The 21,532-nt window shown below is 51.0% G+C and overlaps 1 protein-coding gene across 5 annotated transcripts in view; it reads left to right on the forward strand.

Annotated features, from left to right (window-relative positions):
- Nucleotides 1-18,439, forward strand: part of DIP2C (disco interacting protein 2 homolog C) — a 306,573-nt gene extending 288,134 nt beyond the window's left edge. For 2 of the 5 annotated variants that reach the window (XM_018057349.1, XM_018057352.1), the window contains 8 exons: nucleotides 1,977-2,006; nucleotides 3,407-3,468; nucleotides 6,663-6,720; nucleotides 8,093-8,167; nucleotides 9,764-9,938; nucleotides 11,909-12,032; nucleotides 14,698-17,239; nucleotides 17,293-18,439. In XM_018057349.1, coding sequence (XP_017912838.1) covers nucleotides 1,977-2,006; nucleotides 3,407-3,468; nucleotides 6,663-6,720; nucleotides 8,093-8,167; nucleotides 9,764-9,938; nucleotides 11,909-12,032; nucleotides 14,698-14,950 — 777 coding nt within the window. In that variant the 3' untranslated portion in view covers nucleotides 14,951-17,239; nucleotides 17,293-18,439. The remainder of the gene's footprint in view (nucleotides 1-1,976; nucleotides 2,007-3,406; nucleotides 3,469-6,662; nucleotides 6,721-8,092; nucleotides 8,168-9,763; nucleotides 9,939-11,908; nucleotides 12,033-14,697; nucleotides 17,240-17,292) is intronic. The other 3 variants (XM_018057351.1, XM_018057353.1, XM_018057350.1) reach the window with 2 other exon arrangements.

Here is a 21,532-nt window from a genome sequence, read left to right on the forward strand (position 1 = left end):
CTGTGGTATTGGAGAAGACTCTCGAGAGTCCTTTGGACAGCAAGGAGATCAAACCAATCCATCCTAAAGGGAATCATTCCTGAATATTCGTTGGAAGGACTGATGCTGAAATAACTGCAATACTTTGGTCACCTGATGTGAAGAACTGACTCACTGGAAAAGACCCTGATGCTGGGAAAGATTGAAGGCAGGAGAAGGGGACGACGGAGGATGAGATGGTTGGATGGCATCACTGACTCGATGGACATGAGTTTGAGTAAGCTCCAAGAGTTGTTGATGGACAAGGAGGCCTGGCATGCTGCAGTCCATGGGGTCGCTAAGAGTTGGGCATGACTGAGCGACTGAACTGAACTGATCCAAAACAAACAGAGAAGGCATAGCTTGAGGTTGAGGTCTGAGAGCAGAAGTGCCACGACTCTTGTTCCCATTGTATTTCTGCAGGGCCTGACACATGAGAACTGTGTAATAAAGATATTAAATATACCAAAACTGAATTTTTAAGAACGATTATACAAATAAGGAAAACAACCTGAAAAGTTATGAATTTTTAGAGACTGAATTTTTTACCAAAGAATATTTAGGAAACAAAAATCGGAAAATACAGACCAGCCAATAAATACCACCCATCTGCCTAGAGAGAATCACTATCAATTCCTTAACGTGAAAACATGAAAAACAGAAATGCTAGGGTGTTTCCCAAATTCCAAGCCCTGTCCTAAGTGCTTGAAGGTGTTGTGAAGGTCATGCCATTTTTCTGGTAACCCCAGAATTACCAGCGTGTGTGAAATCAGTGAGTGTTTTCAGTTGATTGGTGGTTGTTTGAGGGCATGTTTTCTCAGCTGGATGGCCCACCATGCTTCCTCAGGGCCCTCTACTGGGCTGAGTGCCCTGGGAGAGGGCAGGTCTCCGTCTCTCGAGGTATGTAGCCAGGGACCTTGTCGAGATGAGGAATGGAGCCGCATCTGAGCTGTGCTCTCAGAATCACATTTCTAGTGTCCATGGGCCCCCTTCTAGAAGTGCCCCCTGGTCTTGGGGAGGCTGAGTTGTGCAGCTAGCGGGTTGTGGTGACTGCAGAAAGAAATGTTGGTGATGCATGAGATTCTGAGGTACCTGAGTGGCGCAGTATGAGGCCAGACCCACACAGGACTGTGCCCATGCAGAAACCTGGGCTTGTTCCAGCTTTCTCGGGATGTCAGGAGAGACAGTCAGCCAGGGAAGATGTGCAGCATCCGAGGAGCTGCCCCTAATGGCTTTAGGGTCTTTCCCCTGTGGACTTGGATGCTTTTGGATGGTGGAGGTGGGGGATGCAGATGAGAGGGAAGGGGATGCAACGTCTTGGAGGACAGAGCTGAGGGGGAGGCAGGTTGGGGAGTCCCTCCCACACCACTGAGCGAGGAGCCTGAGGTTTGGTCCATGCTTCATGCATACTCTGAACTCTTTTCTTGTCCTAATCTTGTAGATGAGCAGGGCTAGACAGCCTGAAGATTCACAGACTTCCAGGGTCACCTTTATTGTTGTAGTAAGAAACTTGAAGCTATTTCAGTGAGGAACACTCGACAGATTTGGTCAATTAAATTCATACTCCCTGCTTTCTCAGTAAAGAACAGAAACTAGAGAAAAGTACCATAAAATCAACACCCACTGACCGTATGTATGAAAAGCAGTTCCTCAGGCCCACCTGCCCGTGGCCAGTCATCTGTTACCTCCTCTGTTGCTCTGTGGATATGTGAACATCTTCTTAGATTTTTTTTTTAGCCTTTAATGGTACAGTGATTGATTTTAATGATTTCCATATTTGACATTGTTTTTGATCTTCTTTTTACTTTGTTCTCTGCTTTTTGCATTCTCCTCCCCACCCCTCCCTCTTCTTCATCCCACTTTTACTGCTGGGTTGTCTGTTTCTGTGTCTGTGTGTGTCCTCGATGTTCGGTTTCTGTTGGTCTGGTGTCCTCTGCTCCCACCTCCTGCTGCTGTAGCCTCACCGGCTGTGGAAGCTGGCCGAGCAGGTAGGGACTTCCCGCCCGTCCACACCAGTGCCTGCAACCACACAGTTTCATCAGCTCCCAGCAGTGGGCAGACTAGGAGTTGAGTGCGGAGATGGGCTGGGCTTGTGGACCCGTGGGCAGGAGGGCTGACAGCCAGCGTGATGTCATGTCTCAGATCTCTTCAGATGTCTTGCATTTGTGACAAACGCTGTGCTTCCATTTACACGATCTGTGGTGTCTTTGCCAGTTTGGGGTCATCTCTGTTTTGCTTCATTTTTTGCTTCTAGTGACCTGTTTTCTGATTTGTTGGTTTTTAATTGGCCTCTTGTGGTTACGTGCTTTGCATTGCTCAGACCACAAACTGTTCCTCCACTCAGCTCTGGTCTGTGACACAGCCCCCGGAGTAGCCGCAGGTCAGCGAGGATGCTGTGTCCTCACGGCAGGGCAGCTCCTCCTCCAGGCTGATTGCATGTGCTTTCTCAGGGGGCGGGGGAGGTTAGCGTGTGGTCCAGTGTGGTGTAATGAAGGTGTCTTTATTTTTTCCTTTTTCTTATATTGAAGTGTGCCTTTGATATAAGGTTAAGATTCTCTCGTGAAGAATTTTAGTGTAGTTCTTCAAATAAATCTGAGAGTCTCCTTATTTTTTGGCAGATTTTTTTTTTAGGTTCTCTCTTTTTCTACCAAAAGTAGTGCATTACTTTCCCAGGAAATGTATGTAGAATTTTTGTTTGTAATGTAGCTTTAATGCCATTGCTGTTATATAAACAGAGATCATTGTTCAGAAGTCAACTCGGTATGTATTTTGAAGAGATTTATGATCCCAAGATAAGATTTCAGGACCCTGTGTTTAAATAAATAATTCAGACCACAGGGTGCTGCCCAGATGACCAGTGATAAAACATGCTACCTCCCTGACTTATGTCTTGGGCAAAAATGGCCTCCCACCCTGGAGGAAGACCAGGGCACAAGTAGAACCAGAATGAACAAGATCCTTGCCTTTTATCTCTTCTTTCTCAGTCTGTCAGCTTATGTCACATGTTCTGCTTCAGTACCTTGAGCTCTGAAAATACACTTTTGGGGATGCATGTGGTGAAAGCCTCTCAGCAAATGATGCTTCACTTCCTCAGCAATCTGCTTTTGCCAACGCTACCTCTGTAGTTTCAGCCTCTTTTTATTTGGCGAGATTCCCCTTTCCTTTCTAATTTTCATAAATGATTAGCAGTCAAGCTATGTGAAAGTCAGTATTATCTTAGTAAGATATTCTTTCAGAGTTAGGTTATCAAGGGAGAGGTGTGGTTTTAGTGCTTTTGGGTTTTGTTCAGTTTCAGACCTTATCAAAGAAATATTCCCAGTCAGTAGGAAGCACAGATGTAGCTCCTCCTTGGCAAACGGGATTAATCGCATTGTGTCCTTGCTTGCAGGGAACATCGGGGCCCGATCCGACCACCGTCTATGTGGACATGAGAGCTCTGAGACACGACAGGTATTGTGACTTTGTCTCCCGGCACCCAGCGTGCAGCGCTCCTCTGGAAGGAGGAGTGCAGTCGTCTGTCCTGAGAGCAGGGGCCACAGAGTGAGCTTTCACAGCACTCCACGTGCATCACCTCGCATCCCACCAGGGCAGCAGCTCCTGATTCTGAGAATAGCTGTCCCAAAGCCGCTGAAGTCAGAGTGGCCTTTTCTCACACTCTGTCAGACTTGACATTTTCTTAGTCAGCCACTGTTTTGCACCTCATAAAATATCAACACTGCTCACATTTCTTTGCATGAATGGAAAATTTTTGTCAAGGCATTTCCAAGAAAAACTAAACTGTAAGTCAAGTTACCTTTCTGTGCAGCTTCCTAATAAGCAGCCTTGAGCAAGAAAAAGGGAGTGTGCTGGTGGATGCTTTTGAGTCCACCTCAAGGGGTGGGACAGAAGGTGGGGACAAGATCAGGAATCTGTCGCAGAACTTCAGCTCCCAAAGGGGTCCCTCATGTGCCTGAGGGGGAGAGAATTCTGTCGTTTTTCTACAGGTGTCCCCAGTGATTGGGTGGTTTCTCTGTGTGGTTGTGGAGATGCCCATGCATTGCTGTTTCTTTGACATGATAATAGAGTGACTCTGGTACAAAGAGTCCTTTTATAAGTGGCTAGAGGTGCTTGTGGATGTGTCTGCTTGTTCTCAGTGGTGCCTGCCAACGTGCATTTGCTCACAACATGTGAGAGAGCTGGGGAGAGTTGTGGGTGGGAAACCAGGAGCCCCCGCCTGGCCTGGCCATGTGTGTTCTTCTTGCCTGCTGAGTTCGCATGTGAGAGCGTGTTGGGGGCAAGGCTGCGGAGGGGCCTGGCGTGCCATGCCAGCCAGTCACACCCGGGTGGTGTGCCCCACCACGGATGGGTTGCCATGGTGCCATGTCTGATGAGCATGATGTGGGAAGTGGTCCTGGTGGCATGTGGTGGGTGGAGGCCAGCGAGGCAGCTGAATATCTTGCAGTGGCCAGGACAGGCCTCTGCCGCACAGCAGATGACCAGAATGGCAGCAGTGCTGAGACTAAGAAGCACTTTGTTCCCCTGAATGCTTTGTTCTGCTTCACTCTTGGTGGTGCCTCCTGCCCCTGGAACCCTCATTTTAGACCCCGCTGTTCACAGGGACTCCCAGGAGACAGCCCATCTAGTAGCAGAGAGAACCACTGGCCCCCAAGAAACTCCAGCCCCCTGCAGCAGAGGCCTATTCAGACATCTTCAAGATGGAGACCCTTAGCGCTGAAGAGATTAAGTGACCTCTTTCGGGGGCATAACATTTCCAAACATAACTAGTAAGCTTTAAAAAGAAATTTGCTTTACTCCCTACAAAAATTATTTGAAGATAATTTTATGTTGGGTTGGCCCAACACGGTCATTGGGGTTTTTCCCTAAGATGCTGTTGTGGGCGCGCCGGATACAGAACACCATCAGCACACTTAACGCAGGGCTGCCTGGTGGACCAGACTAGGCTCCATCGGCTTCTCTTGGTGTGAGTGGCGCTTGTCCTCCAGGTCACCAGTGACCACTGGAGTGGCCATCAAGAGACAGGTGCCCCTCCTGACCAGCGCCAAGACACGCCACACTGGCTGTTCTCCATGGCTCTGAAGTGACCAGCTCCTGACAGCACTTGTGGGGCAGAAGGTGTGCTTTCCTGACTGTGCCATGTCCTGGGAGTGCTGGGTGACGGTGTGCAGTCAGGAGAGAGCCTCCCTGTCTGTGGTTCACAGGCGGTGGACAGAGCTGCCCTCCCGCCCCAGCCTACGCCCTCTTATCTCCCACAAGCTTCCTGGGTTTCTGTGAGCCCCTATCCCTCTCATATGTCCCTCTCATATGTGCTGCACGCGTGTGCATCTCTCTCAGCTCTTCCAGGAGACACAGCTCTGCCTTCTTCTAGGGATGGTTTTTTCTTTGCTCTTGTGGATATTCTCAAGTGGGTGAAAGACCCCCCCAACCCCCGCCATGTGGCATTTGCTGACAAGACAGGATCACCCCTGAGTGGTCCTGGTGCCCCTTCCTGCTTGCCTGGAGTCACTGACACAGAGCACTGTTCCATGGTGGCCAGAGAAGAAACTCTTTGTCCGCCCTGCACGCTTGCCCAGGTCCCTGCCACCACTCAGCAGGGGGGAGGCCGCAGGGAAATTCTTAGCAGGAGAGTTTCCGTATTTCAGATAAGATCCACCTGCGCAGCAGGGACAGGAGACAAGATGAACTCCGAGGGCAGGATGAGGACGGGAGGCTGGTTGCCCTGAAGCAACTAGAGAAACAACATAATTTTATACCTGAAGCAACTAGAGAAAGAAGGACAAACAAAACCCAAAGTTAATACCAGAAAGAAAGCATACAGATCAGAGCAGAAAAAAAAACAAAGTAGTAGTAAAGATGAATAAAACTAAAAGGATGGTTCATTGACAAGACAAATAAAATTGATAACTTTTAGCCCAGATTTATCAAGGAAAAAAGAGAAATCAAATTGATAAAATTAGAAGTGAGGGGGTTCCCTTCCACTCCATTTTCCTGAAGTAAAAGTTGTCTGTAGATGATTGGTCAGCATCACACTCTGAGAGTAAGATGGAGAGAACTGAACCCAGTCATGGGATAAAGTAATACAGCTGAGGAGGGCTCAGTGGGCTGGGTTGTGACTGGCACCAGGGTCCTCCACAGTTCTTGAGTACCTCACCAGCAAATAGTTCTTAGATTGAAAAGCACTTCTTTCCAGAAAGGAGATTTTGCTGTCCTCTCCAGTGTGCCTGGCTGAGGTGGTGGATGCTGTGCTGTGGGGCCTGCAGCCCCCTGTGTTTGCAGGGGACAGGCCCAAGAGGTCTCCTGTCACAGGAGTGGTGGCCCTTTGAGGAATGCAGCTTAATCCTCACTCTCCCTTTTCTGCGCACGCTGTGTTGACCCCGTCACATCAATGCAGAGTCGTCTGTGACGTTTGTGGGTTGATAGGTGGGGCTGCGTCTCCATACTCTGGTGGCCTGGGTGGTGGCCCCCACTGTCTCCTCTCTGCCATTGACTGCTTCCTCTTTGACTTCTCAACTCCCTTTGCATTGGGTAATGCTTGTCAACAGAGCTAATGTGCCTATCAAACTGCTGGGCGTTGACCCAAGTCCTAGATGTGGAGGAGGGAGCCAGGGTCCAGAGCACACAGTAACACCTTCTGTTTTTCTTTGTAGAGTACGCTTAGTGGAAAGAGGCTCTCCTCATAGTTTGCCCCTGATGGAGTCAGGAAAAGTAAGTACAGAAGAAAGGCATGTGCATATACATTTGAACACAAGTCTCAGTTTGGGGGCTTTGGAAAGTTAAGAAGTACATGGAAGACTATTTCCAAAAAAAAGTTTTCTTAAAGTAATATGTCAAGTCCAGAGTTGGACACAACTGAGCAACTGAACTGAACTGAATATATCAAGTGGTTTTGACCATGAGCACAGAAAGTCAAAGGAAGCCCCAGGGCCATGGCGCCTTCTCTCTTGTTCTGTTCTGTGTGGCTTCCGCTCCCACAGGTGTCTCCAGGTCTACAGCAGCTTTTCCAACTCCAGCCCTTCCTAGCATTCCACCCAGAGGAGGAGCAGCAGGAAAAGGAGGAGGCTGCAGGGACGGCTCCTCAGCCTATTCACTCACACTTAGCACCTCTGGGCATGGTTACCCCACCTGACAAAGGCAGGCTGGCAGTGTCATCGGTACATTGGGTCCAAATGTCCATGGGCCTGGCCAGCAGGCAGAGCTTGTTTACTGTGGAACTAGACAAAGGCTGGTTATGACAGCTAGTCGTTCCTGCCGTGTCATTTATAGAACTAAAGTGCAAGGAATGTATTTAAACCTGAATGAATACTCTTTTCCCCCCGGCCCCTATTGTCAGATCTCTTCTCCACTTAACGTGATTCTAGAGGCATGTGGTTTGGGACCTTTTACAGTCTGTGTCTTCACGGCTGACTGGTTAGAGTTCTTGGTACTGTTTTTTTAAGGTGGGATTCAGCACTTCCCACCCACCCAGCTCGACCTGGTGGGCCATTCACCAGACATGCTCCCATAGCTCTCACCACAGGTGTGTTGCCTTACCTCAGCTGCACAGTTAGTAGCTGAACCAAGAGGGGCTCCAGTCTAAATTTCCAGAATCAGCTTTTGATTCTTTCCATGGTTCCAGTGGAATTCAGAGCATTTCTGAGCTAAACGTCCATTAAGAAGGAGGTACTCAGTATCAACGTTGTGCTATTGTCAGCCAACAGGCAAAGTGGGCATTGTGGCAGAGGAGGGGCAGGGCTGCAGGGACGTCGTCCACTTGGTGCGGCAGACGCTCTGGTGGGACTGCTGCCTCTTCTGGACACCACAAAGCAGCTCCGCTAGTTCTACTTTGCAAGCATCAAGCTTGTTAAATTATATCATCTGTCATGTTTCTGTTCAAAGTCTCACTTTTAGGATCATTTTAACACAGGCTCTTTTATTGTAAATAATTACAGTGAAATGTCATTGATTTTCTGTCATTATGTGATACTGTGGTATGCAATTTTGATTTAAAGCCATTCACTTTCTAAACCATTTTAATAGCGAAAACACGCACTTGGCATCTGCCTGTCTGCCACTAATAAGACTGTTCCTTCCCACATAGATACTTCCAGGGGTGCGGATCATCATTGCCAATCCAGAAACGAAAGGACCCTTGGGAGACTCACACCTGGGCGAGGTGAGAAATGGGATGGGTGTCTGTGAAGGTTCAGGATTATGAGGTGGTGTTTACTTAGCGAGTATCACATTTCTCTCCAAAACATTTAGCAAAGAGGAAACTTCCTGTGTATGGGCAGAGTTTCCTTGTTTTTCAGCTCTCCATTTGAGTTCCATGTGCCTGCTTCACAGCAGAGAAGTCTTTCATGGGGAACATGATAGAGAATGTGCAGAGGGAATCTTGCCAAACCCAGAATCATAGCAGCACCAACAACCATGGCAGGCAGGCTGGGACACGACGGTGTTTGTCTGGGTCAGAAAGTCACTTTTACTCCCTTGTATTGACGATGCAACCTACCCAGTGACTCCCCACCCACCCTGTGCCCTGCACACTGCTGGGTGTATGCGCCCGCAGGAGACCCTTCCTGGGCTACTGGCCAGGAGCGCCCCTCTGCCCTTCCCGTCCACCTCACTCCCTGATTAACTTGCTTCCAACACATCTGCCTCCCCGTTTTCCCCTCCAAGGCCAGGCCACAGTGTCTGTGACCTGCCCACAAGGACACTCCTGTAGGTGCCACCCACCCTGTGGTCAGCTGCCTCTCTTCTTCTAACCTATCCTGGTCACACACACAACACTGCCGTTGATGGCACCTTTAACTCACACACCAGCCCCCCCGCTCTCTAGGGCACCATGCCACACACATGTATGTGTACACAGGGAGGGAGTGGTGTTGAGGCCTGAGTCTCAGCGACTGTCACCCCCAGACCCTTTTCCTTCTTGGGCAGTTTACTGGCCCCTCACTCATCTCTCTCCATGTGAAGATCAAAATTGAGATGATGAAATGCTATATGGACCTTATTTTAAAATGTCCTTTAAATGCACATCTAAGAACGAAAATTAAATGTGATGCCTGCCATCTCTGGCCCCTGCTGTCCCCACAGGGCGCGGCCTCTCAGAGCTGAGCACTGGGCTGAGGGGCGGAGACCCCTGCACCCTGGCATTGTGCTGGGAACCTGTCTGACAGGTTCTCTTCCTCTCACTTGCTGGAGACCCTCATGCCTGGGCTGCTGCCTGGTTTGCCCTGGCAGGTGTGGCTGAGGGCTGCTGGCCAGACCCTTTGTCCCTGACTCAAATAACCATTTCCCAAGATACAATGTGCAGGCATTTTTATCCTCCATTTTTTGTTGTTACAATGCCTTTCCCTTCTAGAGTTTTTGTGTTGTGTTATTTTATTACAATATATTCCCCAAAGTATACAAGCCAGAAAGCTTTTTAACATTTTTCCAGCTTGCTTTTTGGAAACAATCAGTACATTTGAATAAATATAAGGAAACTCTTACAACCTCTTTCATTTGATATTCATTTCAAAAGCCCTTGGTTCATCTCCTTTAACAGGATTCTCCGAGATGATGGCTTGGGGGTTTGCTCAGGCACGAGTGTGCTGCCATGTTTTCATTTCAGCAGACTTTGTGGTGTCTGTGTCTGCCTGGAAACAAGCCATCCTGTTTTTTTGCAGGCCAGGGACAGACAGAATACAATCTGTTGAATTGTAAAAGTAGTTTCTGCCCTGGACATCATGTCAAGTTAACTTATGCAGTCCATTTTGCTTCCTTACAGATCTGGGTTCACAGTGCCCACAATGCCAGTGGTTACTTCACTATTTATGGAGATGAATCCCTCCAGTCAGATCACTTCAACTCAAGATTAAGCTTTGGAGACACACAGACAGTCTGGGCACGAACAGGCTACTTGGGATTCCTACGGAGAACTGAACTCACTGATGCAAATGGAGGTGAGAGTTCCCAATAGGAGGCAGGAAGTCCTCAGACACCGAAAACTCGTGTGTGTGTGGGATCCCAGTCCCAGGAGAGCATGTGTGCTTGCTGCAGGCAGCCTGGAGACAGCCAAGGGTGAGAGAAATGGGGTGGGGCGAGAGAGAGCCCAGGGTGAGAGAGCCTGCTCAGGCTGTGCACGTCAGCCGCTGAGGATGCACGTCCCATGCTCTGTCCTCCTCTGTGAGCTAGGAACACGTGTGAAATCAGGGCAGGGGCTGGGGGCTGTGTTGTCTATGATAAGTGCCTATAAGTGCAGCTCACCGGCTTGTCACCAACTGTGGCGCTGTCAGCCCCACCCAGGATCCCCTGAAGCTGCATTGTTCTCTTCTGGGCAGGAGGCCCTGGCCTCCAGTGCTCTGGCCCTGCCAGGCGCCCTCAGGGAACAGTAGCTCAGACGGCTAGCACTGGGTGTGGGTGTGACACAGAACCCACATGTAGGAGCCTGTCTGCTCCTCACATTGCTGATCCTGGAGTCCTCTCTCTACTCCTGAAAACAGAGGCAGGACTTGGGTGTTACTCCGGGGCGGGGGGCCTGAGGTTTCTTGTGAGATCTGCCAGCCCCAGAGATTAGTGAGACTTCCAACCCACCTGCCTGGTAGGAGGTGTGCCAACCAGGCCAGACCAGCAAGAATGCAGAGGAAAAGTACAGAAATATTCTGGTGTTGTATTTTCTTTTATTTTTTTAAGGTTTAAAAAACAAAACATTTATTTAGGAAGGCTGAAATGATTGTATGCTAATTTGAAACAGGTAAGTTGTGTAAGAACGTTCCATATTTTATATCCTCGAAGGGTTGGATTCCATTTTGTGTGCTGTATTCTTTCTTCAGACCTTCTAACTTCAGACTGGTGTTAAGCAGAAGCATGGCTTGCTCCTTTCTGTGGGAGCCCAGCCTCTTCACCCTCACAGAGGGCAGGCACGTCTATGCAGGCTGTGGAGTCTCAGCACAGACACATTATAAGGCTGGCAGCTGGTCCACACAGTGTCCTGTTGACTGTGAAGCCTGCTCAGCTTCTCACTGCAGGCAAAAGCTCAGAAAACACCTTCCCATCACAGGGATCAGATTGGGGCGGCATTGATCTCGTCGCTGGCTGGCATTGTATTTGCAGTTTGGGGAAGTCATAGACTGTTTCACTGGAGGGTGCCCTCTGGGATTCCTTGAGGAACTAAGCTTAGTAACACCCAGACCTCAGCACTGGTTCTGCCTGTGGAGTCCGTGGGCTGGGAGGGTGGGAGGACCCAGCAGCTACAGTCAGAAGTCAGCAAGTGATTGCCTCCGTCTTGTCTGCCTTAGCCTAGAGACGGAGAAGATTTATTTTCTGGTATTGCACATGTCAGTCACTTCTCATAAACTCACCCTGATGCACTCAGAACCCTAAAGATGAAAGAGGTCTCCTTGTTTCTAAGGAAAGATGGACTGCTTGTTGTCATTATCCCAAGGTTTACACAACTGACAAGGATAACTTTACCAATCACATGAACTAAGGGAATCTTTGTTTATGAACATTCTTGGAAACTCAGCTTTCTTTCCCACTCAGACATGTAGTGATAAGAGAGTTGAATCCTCGTGTGATGGAACCACAGGGAGCTTGGTGTTGCTTTGGCTGTGCTGGGTCCTCTTATGTGACTCCACTGCATCTCAGGCAGTGCTGCCGAGGGATGTATGTGGAGGCTGCCCCTTGGGCAGAGGGACCGTGCAGGCATGCGGCCAGCCACGTGGCCACACAGCCCCCACCCCCCACCCCCCACTGCCACACCTCGTCCCTGAGCACCTTGGGCTGCAGTTTCCCTTAGAAGGGAAACCAGATCCTTGCTCAGGGGTCTTTCTTGTACCTCTCTTCCATGTTTAGGGGTAGCGCTCGTCTTTATTCTTTAAGAGACTTGAGCAGTTTTGCAGTGAAGCTCACATAGTGTCCATTCCCCACGCAGAGCGCCATGATGCCCTCTACGTGGTAGGGGCCCTGGACGAGGCCATGGAGCTGCGCGGCATGAGGTATCACCCGATAGACATCGAGACCTCGGTCATCAGAGCCCACAAGAGCGTCACAGAATGGTGAGGAGCGGGCAGGCAGCCCGAGGGCCAGGATGAACCCGAACCTCTAATGAGCACCCCTGGTGCAGTTGGTGCTCTTCCTGAGGGTGACGGACAGATGGCTGGGGGGTGTTTCCAAGGAGCTGATTATTTGGTTTTCTGTTACGGAAAGTGTGATGTAGGGTGAAACACTGTCCACAGGGAGCCTGAACCCAGTGAGCCCTGTGGGAAGGCCTCACCTCCAGGAGAGGCCACGCTTGCCAGCCTCATAGGGTCATCAGTGACAGGTCACCCATCCCACCACTTGGAGGTGGCCTGGGAGGCCACGCTGTGCCCACCCTGGCCACTGGGTGGCTGTAACTTGCACGTGTCAGTCACTTCTCATAAACTCACCCTGATGCACTCAGAACCCTAAAGATGAAAGAGGTCTCCTTGTTTTTAAGGAAAGATGGACTGCTTGTTGTCATTATCCCAAGGTTTACACAACTGACAAGAATAACTTTACCAATCACATGAACTAAGGGAATCTTTGTTTATGAACATTCTTGGAAACTCAGCTTTCTTTCCCACTCAGACATGTAGTGATAAGAGAGTTGAACCCTCGTGTGATGGAACCACAGGGAGCTTGGTGTTGCTCTGGCTGTGCTGGGTCCTCTCATGTGACTCTACCTCAGGCAGTGCTGCCAAGGGATGTATGTGGAGGCCGCCCCTTGGGCGAAGGGACTGTGCCTGGAAGCAGCAGCACCAACCACTCCTCAGGGCCTTCACGTGGCACTTGAGCAAGGACAGTGGCTTTAGCACCACTGGCCACTGTTCCTCTCACCCGCCTCGTTTCCTGAAGGGTGGAGGCCTGAGGGGGCCTGTCTGCAGGCTCAGGGCAGGAGCCCCTAGGGAGGCTCCTTCTGAAATCTCTGGGGGGCAGGTGGGTTGGCCTGTGGCTGACGCAGGCTGGTGTTCTCGGCCACACGCTGCACCGCCAGAGGGCTCGGCAGACAGAAGGGGCGAGTGGACGGCAGAGCTTCCTCCCCACTCAGTGCTGTGTTTCAGGGCGAGCAGCAGCAAGCCCGTCTGAGCACAAGTCCTCCACCTCTAAAGCTGCCTGTCTACTCTCGTGTGAAGGCAGGAGCCCCAGAAAGGTGTCCACCAGAAACAGTAGGGGTCCGCCTCAGTTTGCACTGAGGTGTAAGTAGCCATCTCAGCCTTCTGTTTTTGTATTTTTTTAAGAAAATAATTTCAAGTGGCTTGTATTGCCTCCCTCACATATTTTCTATCTAGTTGAAAAGGTGCCATTTCCACTGGGAAGTGTGTGGCCAGGGTTCCCCTGTGGGTTTCTCTTGCCTGTTCTGAGCGTCACTTAGATGCCGTGAAGCTTGCTCCTTTTTCTACTCTCAGAGGCGCCAAGAGGGAAGGAGCAGCAGGCTCGGTCGTGAGGGGCTTCTCTCCTCAGAGTGTGAGCAGCACCACGGCTCTGCTGTCACCCCCCTCCCCAGGCCTGTGGCTCCCCCAGGCAGCCCCATCAGTCACTTGGTGCAGAGAAGGGAGGGTGTGAGGCTGGGTCACATCGGTGACTGCCTCACTGAGCACGGCCCAGCCACCCTTAGCCTCTGTGGCCCCAGGAGGGCTCCAGCAGCCTCCCGCTGCCCCCTGTACCCCTTCTCAGTGAACTGTGGGGTCCACACTGACTCTGATGCTGTACCCTCAACGCCACATGTCAGGATAAAACCATCCCCAGTGTGGCCACGAGCAGTCACGTGACTCACAGACGTGCAGTTCTCTCGAGCAGCTCCCTCGGGGTGATGCTCGTCACAGAGCCAGCCCCGGGAGTCTCCAGTGTCCCTCTTCCATTTTAATGTGATCATTGGACATACTAAGCAAAATACACACTTTTTGTTAACAGGCATACCCTATGCTTTTAGGAAACAGTGATGACTTTCCCCAGACACTTCCTGCCTGACAGCTGAAACAAAACATTCTCTGTATCTGACTCCAGCAGCCACTGCAGGCCCCGGAGCTTGACCCCACTCTCCACGGGGCTCCGGTGTGCTAAGGTTCTTAAACATTCATGTCTTAAAAGCCCTACTTCCTGATGTCAAGGTGGCCTAAAGTATAAAACATTGGACTTAGTTAGGCTTTTACAAACTGGGCAGACGAGATACTGTGGGTGGTCCTCCTGAAAGATCCAAGTAAGACACTTCTGGATGGAGCTCTGGCGTCCCCAGGAACTCACCCACCTGAATCAGGTCCCCTGTGTTGCCCTCACCCAGTTCCTGAGACAGAATCTGTCAGTGTGCCCCAGGTCTGCAGTCGAGCTCTGAGGTACCTGACCCAGCATGGTGGCTCATCTGCTCACATGCACACGTGTTCACCCCCTGGGGACAGAGGCAGGTCAGGACTAGCCCTAGCGCCCACTGTCCCAGCTCAGCAACGGTCCCGCCGACTGCACTGCAGGCTTCCCAAGTGCCTTTGGGGATGGGCTGCACCCTTAGGGCCTTGTGTAGAATCAGGGAAGGCAGGGGTGGGCTGCCACCCTGAGAGCAGGTTGGTAAGAGGTGTGGACGCATGGAGTGTCAGAGCTGCTCTGGAACCTGCAGACCGGAGAAGGCTCAGTGCCCAGCAGGAACCCAGTGGGGCATCCAGACAGAATGGAGTCGCTCCAATTGTACAGTGATGCTTCTTTCTCTTCCAGTGCCGTGTTCACCTGGACAAACTTGCTGGTGGTTGTGGTTGAGCTCGATGGGTCCGAGCAGGAAGCCCTGGACCTGGTCCCCCTGGTGACCAACGTGGTCCTGGAGGAGCACTACCTGGTGGTGGGGGTGGTGGTGGTGGTGGACATCGGTGTCATCCCCATCAACTCCCGGGGCGAGAAGCAGCGCATGCACCTGCGTGATGGCTTCCTGGCCGACCAGCTGGACCCCATCTACGTGGCCTACAACATGTAGATGCCACATAGCGCCCCTTCCACGTGGCCTACAGCATGTAGACGCCGGGGCCTGCATCTACGTGGCCTACAGGATGTAGACGCTGGGGCCCCCATTTATGTGGCCTACAATATGTAGACGTCACATAGTGTCCCATCTACATGGCCTACAACATGTAGATGCCCGGGGCCCCCATCTACGTGGCCCACAATGTGTAGACGCCACAGAGTGTCTCATCTACATGACCTACAACTTGTAGACGCCCACGTAGTGTCTCATCTACGTGGCCTACAACATGTAGACACCTGGGGCCCCCATCTACATGGTTACAACATGTAGACACCCACGTAGTGTCTCATCTACGTGGCCTACAACATGTAGACGCCTGGGGCCCCCTGTTCAGTGTCACAAGTGTGGGCACCAGGGCACCTTCCCCAGCAGAGCCTCACCATGCGGTGGGGAGACTTCCCACGCGTCCTGGTCGCACAGGGATGAGACATGAATGTGAAGTTTGCTCACGAGGACTTTGCGTTAACTGCCTTTAGTTTGTTGGAAAAGCCCATTTCAAGAACTTTCTTTTCTTTTTTTTTTAATTATTGAATAATAAGTGCTTTCTTCGTAAATGTGGTATTTTGTTAAGCCAAAATAGCAATTAAAAAAAATATTCTGCCCTCCAGATGGGTTCTTTTAAACAGTTCATGTAGTGTGACAAAGAATTGTTTTCTCTGTTTTAATGTGTCATGAAATCTTAATGCCATGGACCTGCTACTGATTTAAGCCATTGCTGGAGCCCATCCTTTTAGGACAGTGTGTCAAGGTACGAGAAAGCCTTCCAGATAGCACCTTCCAATTAGATTCTAGCCGCTTTCTTTGTCAGAAACGTACTCAAGAAACAGACTGATGATCGGCCCTCCAAGTTATCATAGAATGAGAGGAAATTATAAATAAGGTGTATTTCGGCAATTACCTTGCAGATATCTTTGTACTAAACTAAAAAGATAAAATAAGTTAACTCCATATGTAATTATGTACAAAACGTTTAATTTATTTTGATCTCTTTAGAAGTATAACAGAGAAAACATTCAAGAATATTAAAGTCTTGTAATGTTTGCTAATATAAAAAGTGTTGTATTATCTTGCGTGGATAGCATCACAACAGATATATATATATATGAAATATAAGTTCACTAAGAACAAAGGGAATTTTAAAGTTTAAAACACAGAACCTGTCACTTGCATGGTGTCCCCTCCGCTGCACTGTAGATAGACTCTCGCCGTTGCTGGTGTGAGCAACCAGACGGCCTGCAGCCCAGAGCTTCTATTCTGGAGCCAGAGACCAGCTGTGGGGCCAGCGCCTCGGAGGTGGCGGACTGGAGCCGGGTGTGCACTTTCCCTCTGCCGCAGGGTCGTGACGGACTGTTGGTGCCACGTGCCCACCGCAACGCGTGGCCTGGGGAGCAGCTGGCCCACTGCACGCGCTCCCTCGGCTACAAGAATTCATTGCACAGTGTTTTCATCATTTTGTTTGTCACCTTTTTTTGGTCCTTGGTATGAAAAGGAATGTCGTTCTGTGGTCATTGGCAGCGGGTTGCGCTGACTCCCTCAGCGGCTTTAAGGGAGGAGACTCACTAGGAGGTCATGCACGGAGCTGCCCCAGCTGTGCTGGCTGGAGTGGGAGGCCCCCAGCCCCGTCGTCGCTCCTGCTGCAAGGACATGCTTCTGATTTCCGTCTCTTGCTGCTGCCGCCGCCTCATGCACCTTGAAACTTTGAAAGCCCCTCGCACACTCCTGGATTGAACCAGCTTGTCGGCATCCAGCCAAGAAGAGGTACCAGCTTCCGAGTGAGATCCCCTCCATGATTGCCCCAGTGTGCCCGGGGTTCCTGTGCAGGGTCTGCCTGGTTCAGAGTGTTGCCAGCGAGACTGAGACCCTCTCTCTGTGGTGGTCTCACCTGCCTTGCTTTGTGCACTGGCACTGAGCCCTTTGCCACAAGAGAGTTTTGTTTGACTTCGGAGATCCAAGGCTAATTGCTGTTAGGATTTTAAGTGGCATTTTAAAAAAATTTGTCTGCATGTGGGGTTTCTTCCATCTCCACAAATTATTTGATTTTTAAAATATTTTTATTTCATTGCTGTGTATGAGTATTTCTCCACATGCTTCAGATAAACATTCCCAGTCTTCTGCTTCCCAAGGGGGACCCCACCACACACACAGAAGATACATGCCCACTGTGTGGAAGTGTAGGGAAGACTCCACCACACACACACCCACTGTGTGGAAGGGCTGGGGGGACCCCACCACACACAGAAGGTACATGCCCACCATGTGGAAGGGCTGGGGGGACCCCACCACACATACAGAAGGTACATGCCCACCATGTGGAAGGGCTGGGGGGACCCTACCACACACACAGAAGGTACATGCCCACTGTGTAAAAGGGCCCGGGAGGACCCCAACACACACACAAGACACACGCCCACCGTGTGGAAGTGTAGGGGGCACCCCACCACACACACATCCACCGTGTGGAAGGGTAGGGTGGACCCCACCACACACAGAAGATACACACCCACCATGTGGAAGAGCCGGGGGCACCCCACTCCACACACACACACACACACACACTGTGTTTAAGGGTAGGGGGACCCCAATACACACAAGAAGATACACACCCACCAGGTGGAAGGGCCAGGGGGGATCCCACCACACACACAGAAGACACATGGCCACCATGTGGACGGGTACAGGGGTGACCCCCACCACAGAGGACACATACACCCACAGTGTGGAAGGGTGGGGGGGGGCCCACCACACACAGAGGACACACACCCGCCCTGTGGAAGGGTGGGAGGGGGCAGTTTCGGGTCAGACACTGATGAGGAAGCAGGACTTAAGGCCCAGCGAGGGGGTGTGAGGTTGCTGGTGCCCTCGTGAGGCCTCAGTCCTGCTGCCTGTGCCAGCGGTGAGGGCCAAGGGCTCAGGGCTGGGATCCAGGTTCTGTTGTGCAAGAAAAAGGAAATGAGACTCTCAGTACCACCCACTTAGCAATAAAGGAGGATCGTTCTGTACTGTTAATGGAAACTGTGCTGGGACGAGTCATTCATGAGAATATAGCCAGTGTTTGTCTCGTGACCTTGTGCTTTTGAAGTCAGACAAAACTGTGTGGTCAACTTGCACAAAGGAGGGTACACAGCGACCACCAAGACTCAGACCAACCAACAGGGCGGCTTCCTCATGGTGCTTGTTTGTTATATCTAACCCTGCTTGACACTTTCCCCAAGGGAAATGGTCCCTTGATAGTCAGATGCTAGCAGCGTTGCTTCATAGTGTGGTGACTGGTTAGAGAGATTCATGTGCTCAGCCAATCACGGTTCCAAACAAAATTTTTATGTGCAAAGGACAGCAACCTTCTCGTATGTTAAACCACCAGTAAGCTTTGTACATCTGTGATAACGCCTGTTTTATATTCAAATGAACAAATAAAAGCTTTTATTTTTGTTGCTCTGAAAATAGCAGTTTCTTAATTGGTCCCCTGGAGAGCTGGGCCAGCTTCCATCCCAGGAAGGAAGTGACTCCTACCAGGAATGGATCCCACTCTGTTTACATAATTTGTTGCATTATTTATCAGTACAGATAATCATACTTTGAACAATGTTTAAATTTTGATGTGGGCATTTATTGCTAAAAAATTCCTATGGTGACAAATGTTTTGTGAAATGTTTTTTTTAATTCTTTTAAATATATCTAAATATATTTGTTCACATTTTCTCCAAGTGTACAGATTATTGGTAACCTTGAGGGACAAGGAGTGTGAGTCTGTGTGCACAAACTCTGCTGCTCCTTGGCCAGGACCGAGGTCTCACTGACGATTCCAACCCAAATTATCTTTGTGTTTCTTTTGTCTTTGCCTCTTGGAAAGTGGTAGTGGGTTAACTGACTTCCAGCCTAATGGTTATGAAAGGATAAGACGTCCAGGCTTCACCGAGTGCCTTTGTGTTAGAATTCCCCTAGAACCAGGACCATCTGTGCTAATTGGGGGTGTGGAAGTCAGTGGCTGGTGTAGACCACCTGTTTGGGTGACTGGGCATTGCCAAGAGATCCGCCCAGAGTGCGCGTGCTTCGGGCAACACGTGCGTTCCCATAGAGTTCCTTCTGCTGCCTTGTTCCACGCCCTCCAGCATTGTGCTGAGGCCAGAGGACACAGGCAGGAGTTTGGTTGATAGGTTGATCATAATTCTGGGTCTTACTGTCCTTGTTGATGTCTTGGTGGCCTGAATCAGGTGGTGTGGCCATGCGGAGGGACACAGTGTCACTGCTTCCGAGGAGGGAGGTTCCGTTCCCTCCACACCAGGTCCTCTGTGACTCACTCACTCCCCCTGCTCAGCAGAGCCTGCCTGGTGCTGACCGCTGGGCCGGTGTCTGTCTTCCACCATCCCTGGTGGCCGGTGCTTGGTCCCTGAGTGGCATCTTCCCGTCGTGGCCACTCTGGCTCCCCTCCAGTGGGTCCTTCCACTCATCTCTGCTGTCTTCTCAATTTTAAGGTTAATCCGTGAACAAAGTGTTGGCAGCACCAAGGTCAGTGTGAGATTTGGGTGGGCCTTGCTGCCTCGGGACAGCCCCAGTGTCAGCTCCTCAGGCTGGGATAGACGCCCCCTCCCTTCCTGCGCCTCACCCCTCCACCCTGCATGTTGCTGTCACTCCCTGACTTCATCATTCATGGGGGGAAGAGTTGGGGACCCTCCCAGGGCTGGGGCAGAAGGCCAGCAGGTGGGCAGGCAGGGGTCCGGCTCTGAGCACAGTCAGGCGGGAAAGCCTCTCCTCCAGCCCCTCACTTGGCGCCATGTGGGAGAGTGCAGGGCCCACCTGGGCTGTCGGGTTCTGGGGACAGGCTGACCTGCAGAAATGCAAAGGTGCAGTGGAAATGGAAGACAAGACAGTGGGCACGGGGGGCTGAGCCTGGCCTCAGCTCCCCTGCCACTTTGTTTCCATGTTGGTATGGATCCTGGGGGGACAGAGGCAAGTGTTCTCTGCAGGTGCAACCCCCTCTTGCCCTAGGAGGCATTCAGGAGGTGCAGGGGAGCAGCCCTAGGGCCGAGGTCAGCAAGCTCGATGCCTCCCTTCTCTGCTGACCATCAGGAGGACAAAGACAGCGTTGGGACCCACACTTGGGTGAAGCCCAGGTCAGAGCAGAGGTGAGGGTAACCCAGCCAGAGCCGTCCCCTCACAGCTTTCCCACGATGCTTTCCAAGGAACTGGATATACCCACACGTCTTGTTGAGTCATCCCTGGTGAGTCCCTGCACTGGAAGTGGAGGATGGCACTGCCATGTGTCCCCCTTCACCACCCTCCCCAAGAGAGGACAGGGGCTACCTGTCCTGACCACTGTCCAGGGAGCTTCCCCGCAGGTCAGGTGGCAGCGGAGGCATCTGAGGCCGAGAACCAGTGTGGATCCTTGAAGATGGATGCTCTGATTGTGAAGCTGCTCCAGCTCCAGAGGGCAATGCGGCGTGGAGGGCGGAGTCACCTGCACGGTGGGGGCAGTGGCGTGTCACCAGCCCAAGTTCCTGGAGGTACAAGTGGACTGCGAGGTGTCGGCTGGTCTCAGCGGGGTTTAGGGATACTTTAGGAACCATTGGTAGCCAGTGGGCACTTGCACCGATGGATTACAGCACGTTGAGTGTGTTGTGTCCCAGCCACAGTCCTGTGAGGCTTCAGCTAGGCCACTGCCAGCCTGGAAGAAAGGGTGGCACGTGTGTCTGACGGGCCAGCCAGCGTTGGTCTGAACCCCTCCGTCCTGACGTAAGTGCAGCCCTCTGGTCGCTGGGCAAGGACCTGGCCCCACAGCACTTGACTTGTGACGTGAGTACAGAAACACAGGCTTCAACCTTTCTCCTGTCATGAATACTATTCTGTGGATTCTTTTCAAGTATAAATGTGATATTAGCTTCTGGTCCCTACACAGATAGATGGTAGCTGGATTTGGCCAGGTTTGGGATTGCAGTTTGCTGATTGCTGTTGTAAGACACACAAGTAGGAAGGCAAACTTTTGAGAATTAACTGCTGATTCTGGTTTTCCTTTCAAAAGCAATTAGTTTCTGAGTCTAATAGTTTGGGCTCTAAATGTTTTAATTTCTGAGCTTCTGTCTCTTTCACTTTTTTGGTCAGTAAATATTTGAGCACCAACCACGGGTCCTTGCTGGGATGAAATGGCAGAGCAGTCCCCTCCTTTGAGTCCATGTCCAGCAAGGACTGCAAGGCCTGATGACTCCAACTCAGAGACTGATGGTCAGTCTTGGTTTTGCCAGGGCAGGAGGTCACATAAACTCTTCTGTCTCCATGAAGAAGGCCTGAGGCCAGATAGTCTCGTTTCCCTACACTCGCTGTTCCTCAGGTTTGATCTCTAACCAGACAAATGCCCAGCAGCTGCTGCTGTTCATAACTGACCAGCTCCATCCAGGGCTGCACGGAGAAAGGGCTCTTGTTGCTCGGAGTGAACTGTGGGGGCAGGACAACCTCCGGACAACCATGTGTGTGCGGGCACGTGGGGCAGCTTCTGCTGATGCTCCACCCTTTGTGGAGTAGGAGCTGGGGTGTCTGATGTCC

Source organism: Capra hircus, chromosome 13 (genome assembly GCF_001704415.2).
Source record: "Capra hircus breed San Clemente chromosome 13, ASM170441v1, whole genome shotgun sequence".
Lineage (NCBI taxonomy): Eukaryota > Metazoa > Chordata > Mammalia > Artiodactyla > Bovidae > Capra > Capra hircus.